Source organism: Danio rerio, chromosome 2 (genome assembly GCF_052040795.2).
Source record: "Danio rerio strain M-AB ecotype USA chromosome 2, GRCz13ab, whole genome shotgun sequence".
NCBI lineage: Eukaryota > Metazoa > Chordata > Actinopteri > Cypriniformes > Danionidae > Danio > Danio rerio.
In genome coordinates, this window is record NC_141022.1 from 44,803,756 (window position 1) to 44,817,550 (window position 13,795).

Consider the following 13,795-nt stretch of genomic DNA (forward strand, 5'->3'; position numbering starts at 1 on the left):
AGGCAACACATAATGATTTCCTCCACACCATGGTTTGCTACAAAAACAAATGCTTCAAACTCATCATCCATGAATTCGGAGAAAACGCACACACAGCCGCGCAATATTTCTCTAATAAGCGTGCTGGCAAGCAGCAAACCCGATAGCTTACAGGCATGAGAGATTACATTAGCATGCTTTAATGCAATTTCAGGATCCTGCATTGTTTGGCCCTGTAAAGAAATCTATTGCTCTCACCAGAGAAAACTAGAAGCCAAGACGAAGGGTATGATCAGGAATAGAGCAGCAAGCAGAAGAGAAAAAGCGATGGGTTTGGTTATTATGGAGGTTTATGTAGCGCCGGTGTACAGGGACAGCCGTGTGAGTGGTGTGTTTGTCCTCTGATAAGGCTTGTGTTCCCTGTGCACTCGGACTCCCAGGTCCAATGTGATTTGGACAGACAGTGGATCAGAATGTCCAATTTCCTGCCACTGGAAAGCCAAACGGGACCACGGATATCACTGAATCTATGGCCTGGGCGATTGTGTAGTCCAATCAGCTTAATGGCTTAGTAGTCTGCAGAGACGTGGACTGGATTATTTGGATGGAGAGCTTTATGTCTTTTCTGTGTCCTATGCAAAATATTGCTTGCTCATCGATGTGTGGCTTATTGACACATTATATTGTTCATATTGTCAGACAATTTACTGTTAGAAGTTGGCATTATCCAATGACATGTTGAACTCGACTAACAAAAGAAGATTTAAACAAAATCATGACCACAATCACTTTTTTTAAATGACATTAAAATGTTTTCTAGAACCTTAGAACACATGTGATTTTTATTTACAGTCATAATAAATGAGACAAGACCAAAAATTAAATGAACATTAGCTATTACTTTAGGCTAGATTTTTTATTTATTTTTGAAACTAATCAGATACTCTAAATATACATTTTCACTGACAGTTTACTATATAGTGTATTGCATTGTGACACATTCAGTAATTGCACAGTGTTACAATATTAGACTTTTACAGATATTTACTGTAAACATATCCAGTAAAATACCACATTCATTCTTGACAGTTCATTACTGTAATATGCACTGCATTTTAAAACTCTTACAGTAACTTACTGCCTATGAGGAATTTGAGGTATTCTACTGTGATCAAAGTGATCCTGTACTGCTACTATAGTTGTAAACAAAAATGAGATGGTTAATAAAAAAAAATAAAAAATAGGCACTTGTTTGGAATCGATTCAATTCAATTCAATACAAGTTTTGCACTGCTACTACAAATATAAATGTGTATAAAATGTGTTAAAGTGCATTTTCCACAAAAAGAACTAGCAGTACAGCGCCGGTCAGATAACAGTACATGATTTTTATTGTCAGTTATAAAAGCCACTATGTCAGATTATAATTTTTTTTTTGATAAAATCTTCACTTAACCTGGGTTACAAATGTGCCAGGCTACACATTCCTTCATGATCAGTAATCCCGTGACTTCTACGACGAGCATTATTTCCCAAAGCAGTCATACTGTAAGTGTTGCTATAACAGTATTTCTCAATTAAATTTTTTTTTATCTTATTTCAAATCTCAATAAACACTGATGCTTGCATATAACTGATAACTATATTATTTAAGGGCATTCCTTACGACATGGACAGGCTCAAACTTGACTTTTTTAATATTCAGATATTTGCTTTGAAATCTAAATGTATATTTTTTATATTTTTAATATTTTAAAAAAGGTAGTTAAAGTTTGCATAACCAATAATTGATCTTATCCACCCACCTAAAAGTAAATATGCAGCTTGATGATTACCTGACCAGCGCATTAATGGCAGCACTCACCAAGATAACCGAGAAATTATGTGCTCCAATTGCACAGTGTTACCCACATGACAGAACTTGTCGTGAAGAACAAGAAAAAAATTAAACATGCTGGACTTTCTGCGATGGTGTCGTGAGGCATCACAGACATGGTATTGTTTGTTGTGAAATATGCCACATTACATGAAAAGAAACAATTCAATCTTGTGTCACGATGCCTATTTGTCATTTACGAATCTCTACGACACTCTACGTCAAAGAAATTGTGCCGAAATTGTGCCAAAATCATGTGATCTGACTGGGGCTTAAGGCTGATTACTGAAAAATTTAACTGCGGTAGGCCGCTTCTACTGAAAAAAAAAATATAATAATTACAGGTAAGTTACAATACAGGGGCAGATGCATTAACTTACTGGCAACAGTGCTGTCAGTAAGTTACCACAAAAATACAATAAAATGTCGAACAGTGTACAGTTTGTGTGTATATGTTTTCTGTTTATTTAGCAACTGCTGTGGGGATTTCCTGGGTTTCTTAATTTTTTTTCGGATGTTTGTAGTTTCCATGAGAGCGCCCTCTACCCTTTGAAGAAAATTTACTGCTGATCACACCAATGCTTCACTGAAAAGATGTGCATGACAATGTAGCTTTGCTCAATCTCATTTGTGATTTTATTTAAATTAATCAGCCAGCCCTAAAGGCAAAACAAAGCAACTACAATCAATGTTTAAAATGATTTGCCCATTCCAACCAACAATCCCATTTCCCCATCCAATCCCTGTAATTTCCACCTTATTTCTTTACTTTCTTGATGAATGACATAATTAATAATATAATCAATATTGCATATAATAAAGTCCTTAAAATAATTAAACAATCGATCTTGGTTCATGTATGAAAACGATTAATGGTTCAGAAAGTCTAGTATAGGCCCCAGCAAAAAATAGACACACACAAACATAAAACGCCCTATTCAAATGACTAGCAAAACATGACAAAAATATTAATATTTACATCTAAACGCCAGCCAAATTAAGTCATAACTCAAATTCAGCTGTAGCTAAAAGGAGGTTGGCAAGCCTGTCGAATAACGCCATTCAAGCTATGCAAGACACGAACAACATTAATTTACCATATTTAACATTTATGAAATTAATTACTCCACTCTGTCAAACCGGCAAGCGGCAGTCATTAGAATGAGGCAATGCTAATAAGTCATTACTTGTTTGTTTATCGGTAACATAGTGTTCAAAACACATTTTCCTCTTTCATTCTCATCAGTATCTGTAGAAGGTTGAGCGGCAGGTAATTAAGGGCATATGTCACTGCACACAGCTAGATCTCATAGAGTCCAGCATTCACCGCCATGCCCTTACTGACCAATACATCCTGCCTAGATGCCAATAGCAATGATGTCAGCAGCACTTTCCTACTGACGGCACAGCAGTTGATCCTCATGCCTACAAATACACTCTGTCACACTGGCAGAAAGCAATGGCTTTTGCTTTGTGATCTGCAAAACGGCTCAGACCATTAGCCATCTCGGTCAAAGTAAACCTCTGACCTCCTTACATAATGCCAAACACTGACGACATACAGTACATCTGCACTGCCGTCAATAAACTCTTGCGCAATACATTTGAACTGAAAGGATGCACTAGTTATAGGTTGTTATTTTTTTTCAGGCAAGGACTATTTAAGTTTGGAACTGATTAAAAATATATCCTTAGGGATATAATAACATCAAATTGTAGTTAATTGCTAATGGTACCGCCTGAATGAACTTTCTCAGTTTTAAATATAAGCCCAATTAGCTTTAAAAAAATGGATTTTACCAACTACTTGAAAGCTAAGGATTAATTTTCCAGCACAATTTGAAACTCTTATTTGGTGAGTCAGTGTTTGCATCCAAAAGTCACATGGAGTTGAAGTATATGCTGCTGATTTGATGATAATTGCAGAATTGTTTTTAAAAGAAACTAATACTTTTAATCAGTGGGTCTAAGTGTGCATTCAATTTATAAATACTATTTGTCTTGGTGGTATGGGGGCTCAGTGGTTGGGCCAGTTGGAATTTCTGTGTGGAGTTTGCAAGTTCTCCCCGTCTTTGTGTGGGTTGCCTTTGGGTCCTCTAGTTTCCTCACAGTTCAAAGGCATGCAGTATAGGTGAACTCAATAAACTAAACTGACCATAGTCTTTGAATGAGAATGAAAGAGTGTATAGGTGTTTCTCAGTACTAGGCTGTGGCTGGAAGGTTATATGCCGAAAAAGTTGGCGGTTCATTCCACTGTGGCAACCCCTGAAAAATAAGAGCCTAAGCCGAAGCAACATGAATGAATGATGAATCTTTGCCTTTTCTTATTAAGCGATCAAATTTTTGACAGTGTATAACCGTAACATCCACCAGCTGTCGCATGAATCAACACTGTACAAAATTACACGAAGGTTATTTAATTATTCTGTTGCTCCAAACTTTAAACCTGGTTTTAAAATATGCAGGTTTACACTTAAATCATTTTATTTATCATGTATTTGTTTTATATTTAAGATAGATAAACTTTAGGATATATATACTTTATATATAACAGGATAACTTTTATGCTGTCTCTCTTAAACCTTATTTAAAACTTAATATTATAAATAAAAAATAAAAATGAAAGCGAAAGAGTCGTCAGATTGAAGATTGTGGCAGCCTGTAGTAAGCTTAGGTCTTTGTAGTTGGAAACTTTGGAGTTTGTGAATCTGTGATTTATCTCAGTGTTTCTCAGCATACAGCACGACACTTTCAAATAGCTCGGAACACAACGCAAATGTTTTAAGAGGACCCTAAAACATGACAGAACTGGCTTTTTAGGTTATGGTTATTTAAGCTAATAAAATACTAAAGATCTAAAATAAAAAAATCATCTCACAAAGATCACCTACAACTTCACTGAGCAATAGCCAAAGCACAGCAGCATTTGTCACATTTTTTGGTTATCTTGAAACATTTCTGTTGCGTTCCGTTCTTTTTGTGTTGTGAGAAAATGCAGGCGTTTTCTTAAATTGTGTGCATTGTGTGAAAATGCAGTGCATTTTATTCATTTGTTTGCGTTGTGAGAAAATGCAGTACATTTTTTGTGTGTTTGTGTTGTGAGGATTTGCACGTCTGCTGTCAAACCGATAAAGATGTTTTCTTAATTTGCTGGTGTTTTTTTTTTTTTTTTGTAATAGCAAGTGATTTCTTAAATTGCAGCATGTTAAGCTCTTCCAAACCTGATGAGCTATTCAGATTTATTAATATTCAGTAATCAAATAAATCACATTGCCGGTACATGTTTGTTCATAGGATATAAAATAACATTTTAATAATAAATTAAAATAAATTAACTGTCTTTAAAATGTTCATTCTAATTAGCCACTGTTAATAAAGTTTAACTAACAGCTACATTATTAAAGGCTTGTTCATATTTTAACTTATTCCCAGGGTTGCTTATATCGAAATCGATATTTAGCTGTACCATGTTGGTGTTTCGTAAAATTAAATTTTTTGATTAGTTGGTGGTTCATTACGCTGTGGCAACCCTAATAAATAAGAGACTAAGCGAAGAAAAATTAATAGTAATAAAACGAATAGTAAATTTAGCTTTTAACGCATTTAATTTAAATTTGAACCAATATATAGGCACAGTTTCACAAATAGCGCTTAGATCATATAGCGCTTAGTGCACCTGGAGATAAAAAATTATAATACTGACGTATTTTAAGATATCTCCCTGCGAGTTATTTTGAGTTGAGACATCTCAAACATGCCATTTAATCTTGACTAGCCTTAAACCTTGTTTGTGAAATCGGGGGATAATGTTTAGTTTAAGCCTAATTAAACTTCAAAACAAACAAACAAAAAAAACTGTAGTTTACATTACCATTTTGCTGGCTAAAGAAACAGAAAACATGGCAAATAAACCAGACTGCTAATGGTCAAAACTCCACATGAAATTATTCAAGTAATGCCACGTTGTAGTTGGACTGCATAAAATTCCGTAGAGCTATAGAGCTTAAATCTCACACATCCATTATGCATGATATGATGGCAGACATTTTGTATACATTTGTCTAGATATCACTTCATCATCCATATTTGATGATGTCTCTCCCCACCAGAAAGACCTAATTTTATATATTTCAGCTCTTCAAAAAGCAGCACTGTGTGGAAAGACTTTTTTTTTTTTCAACGAAATTTAGAAATGCCACAGCAATAACTGTAAGCAATTTATGAGAATGCCCTCGGATTACTGTAGAGGAAATAACCGCAAACGAAATCAGACAGGAAAAATGGCAGCAGATAAGCAAGTAAAAGAGGCAAAGGTGTGGCGAAGGAGGAATCTGGGTGTATATTTTTAGAGAGTAAGTACATGATGAGACCTGAAGCTGGCTGATCAGCAGGGGAGCTTCTGCTTTTGAGCAGGAGATAACTCACATGCGCTGCTCTATTCATCTTCTCTGCCAGGAAGACATTCTCCCAAACATTAAAGCTTCGCCGTAATCTCTCTGTTTCCCTCTCACTGTTTCCATTCTCTCCTTTACTCTTCTTCCACTATCATATGTGCACAAAAACTGCACTGTGCATTAAATTTACAGTTCTTGCTCCATTCTTGTCTGGCTCCCATCGCAATTCTATCTTTACGTACTTCACCTGATCCGCAGCCTTAATGAGAAAGATATGAGTGCATTTCCCTCGAACTGTAATCCCCACTTTTCCAAACAGTCATCAGTCACAGTCTACTGTGTGCGCAGAGAAATGGAAATATTTCATTCATACTGTGGGGTTCATTGGAAATGCTACAACGTATTAAAGGGGTACTTTACACTGAAAAAAATAAAAGTTTACTCCCCATAAGGCCTACCAAGATGCTAAGTTCGTTCTTTAGAACAGCCTTTTTTAAGAAGCCCATGTTTTTTGGTGATTAAAATTTTCCAAGACAACAGCTAAAGGCAATTAGAAAAACATGTACATGTACACCTGACAAAAGTCTTGTTGCCTATCCAAGTTTTAGGAATAACAACTAAAAAAAATAACTTGACTTCTAGTTGATCATTTGGTATCAGAAGTGGCATATATAAAAAGCCTCTAGATTATGCTCATATCAAAATAAAATATGATCATGCTTTGATTGTTAATTATTTAGTTAGGCCAGTAAGGTCTGACTTTGCTTAGACAAAAGTCTTGTCACTTAACAGAAATAAAGTACACTATCGAATATAAAGTCATGGTGCAGTGGAAAAAGAATGAATACTGTGTATGACTCCCATGAGCTTGGAGGACTGCATCCATACATCTCTGCAATGACTCAAACAACTTTAAAAAAGTCATCAGGAATGGCAAAGAAAGCTTTCTTGCAGGACTCCCAGAGTTCATGAAAATTATTTGGATTCATCTTCAATGCTTCCTCCTTCATCCTTACCCCAGACATGCTCAATAACGTCCATGTCTGGTGACTGGGCTGGCCAATCCTGGAGCACCTTGACCTTCTTTGCCTTCAGAAACTTTGATGTGGAGGCTGAAGTATGAGAAGGAGCGCTATCCTGCTGATGAATTTACCCTCTCCTGTGGTTTGTAATGTATTGGGCAGCACACATTTCTGAATACCTCAGGCTGTTGATGTTGGGATCCAATCTGCAGATCTCTTGCACGCCCCCATACCGAATTTAACCCCAAACAAGGCTTTTTTCTTCACCAAACTTGACTGATTTCTATGATAATCTTGGGTCTATGCGGGTTCCAATAGGTCTTCTGCAGAATTGGTGATGATTGAGATACAGTTCAACAGGTTCAACAGATGATTCATTGTAAAAATCTACCTTTTGCCACTTTTTCAAATAATCATCTATAGAAATTAAATACAACATTACTTTTAAATCCTTAGACTCTTAAAAAAATTAAAATGTATATACAGTGGACAACATTTAAAGTGGATCAAAAGCTTTTATCAAAGTTGCCCTAAATATATTGTTCAACACCAATTCTTGTCTTAGCACGATTTTTAAAATCTTACTGATCCACTTCAAATATTGACTACTGGATAAAACAACAATACTTTAAGCTAATACCAAAACATTTGTTAAAAAAAAGTTTAAAGTATTTTTTATATATTTACATAAACACAAACACACACAAAGCCATATACAGTTGAAGTCAGAATTATTAGCCCCCCCTGTTTAAGGAAGAGTAGATTTTTTCCAACATAATTAGAAACATAATAGTTATAATAACTCATCTCTAATAACTGATTTATTTTATCTTTGCCATAAAGACAGTAAATAATATTTGACTATATATTTTTCAAGACACTTCTATACAGCTTAAAGTGACATTTAAAGGTGTATCTAGGTTAATTAGGTTAACTAGGCAGGTTAGGGTAATTAGGCAAGTTATTGTATAACGATGGTTTGTTCTGTAGACTATCGAGAAATATATAGTATAAAGGGGCTAATAATATTGACCTTGAAATGTTTTTTTTTTTATTTTAAAACTGCTTTTATTCTAGCCGAAATAAGACTTTCTCCAGAGGAAAAAAATATTATCAGACCTACTGTGAAAATTTGCTCTGTTAAACATAATTTGGGAAAAATCTATAAAAAGAACAAAAAAAAGAAAAATCAAAGGGGGGCTAATAAATCTGACTTCAACTGTATATAAAATGTGATTTTGCAAAACTCTTTACTAACAAGGAGTACATTCGAAATGCCTAAAGCTATCAAAACGTCTCATTTTTTCAAACCCGCTCATTCGTAGAGATTTAACTCAACAAACACTCACTGTCACTCACAATGCATTGGCCTAATAATATTTTTTTATGTAAAATGTCTTGTAAAACAAAACAAGAACAAGACTTTAAACGTACGATCAAATAATGCAGTACATCGTTCATGTTTCCGTTTGATCTTAAACATTGGCTTATTTTTGATATTCTGTGTTCTGACTTTACTCACTGTATGCATTTGAAGTAAAGAGGGGATTTCCGTTTGATGTACTGTACACATGCCTGCACCTGAAATAAGAAAAAGTTTGATATACAGTACAGGTCTGTGGCTCTTAGTTTTATTTTATTATCAAACCATTTGTAAAACACCCAACACGTTTTCAAACCAAGTTAAACTGACTGCATTGTACTGTATAGACACAACTGGGCCAAAGAAACTCAAAACCATATGGTTACAAGGAAAATTAAAGCCGCCCGCAGAACATATTTGTTGTATTTATTGCTAAACTGAAACACATAAATAGTTTCTCTATTTTGTTAGCGTAGCTGAAACGAAATCTCAGACATCCTTACAGCACGGATCTCTCACTGCAGGAGAGTTAAATGAATTTCCCCAGTGGGGACTGCGCTCCTGTAAGATAATTCACTCCTGCCTTTATTGCATTTACTCCTGTCTCAGCTATGAGAAGCTTTATTAGTTTGTTTCAGTCAGGCTGCACTTCTCAATTTGATATAAAAAAAAATAAATAAAAAATGTCCATCGCAGATAATTACTGTTAGAATTACCACAACCTCAACAAATCATAAATTTTCACATGTCTAGAGGGAAATGGACCTCTGGATGATCAGAGGCTCAGAAAATTGAGTCTAAATAAATAATGAAACATGGAAACGTTTTGGACGGTAAGGTAAACGTAATGTTCACTCAGGAGTGATTTAAACAAAATAAATGGCATGGTCTCAGATGTATTGTATATATAGGCTAATGGTCAGCACACTTCATTTATGATGCCCGAATAATGTATGAGTTATTTATACAGAATATTACATGAGAGCTATTGTCATGGTACAGCTCAGATGATGCAAAAGAATAATGAAAATTAAATATTAGCTAAATACACAGCAGTAGCAAAACAGCAATTTCAGGCATTAATAAACATTAAAACAGTATTATTTTAAACATTAGTGGATATTAGTCAAACCAGAATCGGTTTTATTCAGAATTTATTGCCAAGTGTGCTAACACACACTAAGAATTTGTTCTGCCTACAGAAGCTTACATAAAGTGACAAGTGAACACATGAAAATAAATATGAGGAAAGACGACAAGTATTAAACAGAGATGCTATTAGACAAAAAGCTCTGGATGTTAAATTGCATGTACAAATTTATAAATATAGAAGTTATAAGGTGCTGTGTACAAACCATGCTTACAAACAATACAGTACAAAGGTCTTAGCAAAAAAATTTAAATCAATGTCATTCAATAACAGGAAACTACTAGCCAACATTGCAACAGTATTAGACAATTAACTACAATATTTGGCAATAATAATCACCACTACAATGGCATTAGCCAAAACAACAGAGATGTAAGCCAATGACATAAACTGCAAACTAGCATGTCAACATTATTAGCCAACAATACTAATCAATTCTACAGCAGGAAACAGGAAACTACTAACCAAAAATGCAACATTATTAGACAAATTAACTCCCCCATATTTGGCAAACAATACTAATCAACATTACAATGGCATTAGCCAAATTAACAGATGTTAGCCAGTGACATGAAACTGCAAACTAACTTGTCAACCGTATTAAAACAACAGCAATGTCAGCCAACATTGAACTACTGACCATCACAACAGTAGACAAATTAACTTCAACATTAGCTAAACAATACTAATAGCATTAGGCAAAATTACAGAGATATCAGCTAAAAACATAAAACTGCAAACTAGCATCACACCGGTATTAGCCAAACTGACTTCAATCTTAGCCCACTAACAGTACTAGCCAAAATAACAGAGATGTAGAATCAGCCAATGAATAAAGCCATCTCAGATGCTTCAAATTAAAGGTTTTCTAAATAAAATCATCTAGATTTTAGTTAACTTTTAAGACTTCATTAACTTCATTTTATTACTTTATTAGAATGATCATTCATAAATCACACAAAAGAAAATGTTGTTTAATAATATATTTTTCTATATATGCAAAGACAACTAAAATATTTAAATAAGTTTTATACTGGTAAATCAGTAAATAAAGCATTTTTGAGTCTATGCATACTTTATACGTATTATAAATTATATAAACCCATTTCACTTAATTGGACTGATAAATATTTAGGATTAAGCACTTTTTATTTGGCTCTGTAAATGTTTTTAACTTTTAATATATTTGCTGGTGAGAAGTTATTTGCAATATCTTCGTGTTTTAAGGTATGTTGCTTTGGAAAGTGATAATCCAATCATGGTACCAACAAAACCATTATTAATTTAGATTTATGAACTCAAAACTAATCCTCTGATCAGCCTCTGAGTTTGTTCAGCCACAATCATGATCAAAGTACAAAGGTCCCAGTACTAGTCAAATTAATGCCATAAGCACAAATCTGACAAACCAACATTACAACAATATCAGCCAACAAAACAACTTTTTCAGTCAACACAACATTTCTTAAAACACAAAGGTATCAAAAGAGCATTCAAAATTTCATCTCAAGGTTTAAAAACTGCTATTAGCTTTAGCATAGTATCAAAAATACCTTAATCTTTCAGCTTAAGACTATTATACTTTTGAACTGGTCAATATAAGCAAATATATGCAAAAATCTGAAAGTTAGGTAACCATCACACCAACATCACAACAGTATTAGCCAACAGGACAATGTCAGTCAACACAACATCACACAAAACAACACAAAGGCATCAAATAAGCATTCAAAGTTTCTTCTCAAGGATGGAAAAATATAGGCAATTAGCTTTAGCATAGCATCATATCTCAATCTTTCATCTTTACAGTTTAAATGACTTAAAACAACACAAATGCATCAAAAGAATATTCAAAGTTTCTTCACAAGAATGAAAAAAAGCCTATTAGCTTTAGCATAGTATCAGAAATACCTCCATCTTTCAGCTTTAGCCTATATTAGCCAATAATAGCCAATATTACTAAAAATACAGCAAAAAGTCATCAAACGAACATTCAAAACTTTTTCTTAAGGATGAAAAAATGCTTTTAACTTTAGCATAGTATCAAAAATACATCCAACTTTCAGCTTTACAGTTCAATATAAATATTGAACTGGTCAATATAAGCAAAAATCTGAAAGTTACTAACCCTCACACCAACATCACAACCGAATCAGCCAACAACTTCAGTCAACACACCATTACTACATTACTCAAAACAACACAAAAGGCATAAGAAAAAAATTAGCAAGTATGAAAATAAATCTATTAGCTTAGTATAGCATCAAAAGTACCTCCATCAACACAAAGGCATAAAAAACTTTTAACATTTCTTCTCAAGGATGAAGAAAATGCTATTTGCCTTGGCATTTTATCAAAAATACCTCCATCAAACAGCTTTACAGTTCAAATTATTTTGTAACTGGTCAATACAAGCAAATATAAGCAAATATCTTAAAGTTACTAACAAACCAACATCCCAACAATAGCCAACAACACAATTACAGTCAACTTCAGGATTACAACATCACTCAAAACAACACAAAGGCATCAAAAGAACATTCAAAAGGCCTTCTCAAGCATGCAAACAAATCTACTAGCTTTAGCATGGTATCAAATAGCTTCATCTTTTAGCTTTACAGTTCAATATTAATCAAAGCAACACAAAAGCATCAAACATACATTCAAAACTACTTCTCAAGGATAAAATATGCTATTAGCTTTAGCATAGTATCAGAAATACCCACATCATTCAGTTTTACAGGTCAGTAAATTCTTACTTTGTAAGCAAAACATAAAGCAAACTCACCTGTTTTGATTTTCCCAGATCGAGAGCAATCTGACATGCAGGATCTTTGTTTTGGTGCTGTTGCACTGTTGTTTGTGATGTTAACTTTTGTTTATTTCACAGATGTCATTTTGTGGTATTCATAGAAGCCTAAAATATCTAAAGGAAGTTGTTACTTAGCTGGCACAAGGCCTTGGTGATTTGAAATGTGCCAGCTTTGCTCATAAGTGCACACTTATTCAACCAATCACCTGAGTCATAAATGCCATGTGACTCTGGAGCCGTGTGACAATTTGACAGACTTTTTTAGGCTGTGGAGTCAAAGGCAGCAAGCAGGGAAATAAAACAAAATGCATCTCATGTCAACTGATATTCGATTTGTTTTAAGAAATGACAAAGTTAAGCTAAACTTGAACCCCTGGTTGTGTCTAACACATTAGATATGTGTAATTGCTCATGATCTTTGGTATTTTATATACTCCTTTCTCCCTTTCTGTACTAGTGTTTTAATACACAATGGGACAGATTCACCCTGTGTTTCTCAACCATGAGTGTATTCACAGTTTTTGTTACTCCTAAGTAATTGTTGCTTCTGAGAGGTCAATAGGTAGCATACAATGCATACAAATCCAAGGTTTTTCCATCATTACACTCTCTCAAACTTTTATTTTTCTTTCTTTACTCTTCTCTACACTTGTATGAATATGTGTTTGTTAGGTGTTAGTTTCTGTTAGATTAGATTAGTCAATTAAGTTTCATTTTGTATAGGTGCCTATGCATGTTTATGAATCTAATGTCTTAAACTTCGATCTTGTTACCCTGCTTAAACATAAAATGGGTTTTTACTGTTGATAGCAATAGTCGTAATTGAAGTCAACTGTCCATTCAAACAATTGCTAGACGATTTGTTTGTTCAGATTTAAAAGTCAATTCTTTTTAAGCCCTGTTTAACTGAATCTTTAATTCACTTTGAGCTAATTTGCTACAACTGATATTTAATCTGTTTTAAAAAACTGACACAGTTACAGCTTCTAAATATGGGCTAGCCAGTAACTAGCCAAACTTCAACTCATGGTTGTGGCTAACACAGTATGTGTAATTGCTCATGATCTTTTATACCTAATTTACTCCTTTCTGTACTAATGTTTTAATACACAATTGGGCAGTTTGATTCACCTCATTTTTCTCAACGCTGAGTATTTTCACAGTTTTTGTTCATCCTAAGTGGTTGTTGCTTCTGAAAG

The 13,795-nt window shown here is 34.1% G+C and overlaps 1 protein-coding gene across 1 annotated transcript in view; it reads right to left on the reverse strand.

Annotated features, from left to right (window-relative positions):
• LOC147837201 (uncharacterized) overlaps positions 1-12,764 on the reverse strand; it is a 293,483-nt gene extending 280,719 nt beyond the window's left edge. The window contains exon 1 of the mRNA XM_087241234.1: positions 12,573-12,764. Coding sequence (XP_087097360.1) covers positions 12,573-12,609 — 37 coding nt within the window. The 5' untranslated portion in view covers positions 12,610-12,764. The remainder of the gene's footprint in view (positions 1-12,572) is intronic.
• Between the last annotated feature and the right edge of the window lie 1,031 nt (positions 12,765-13,795).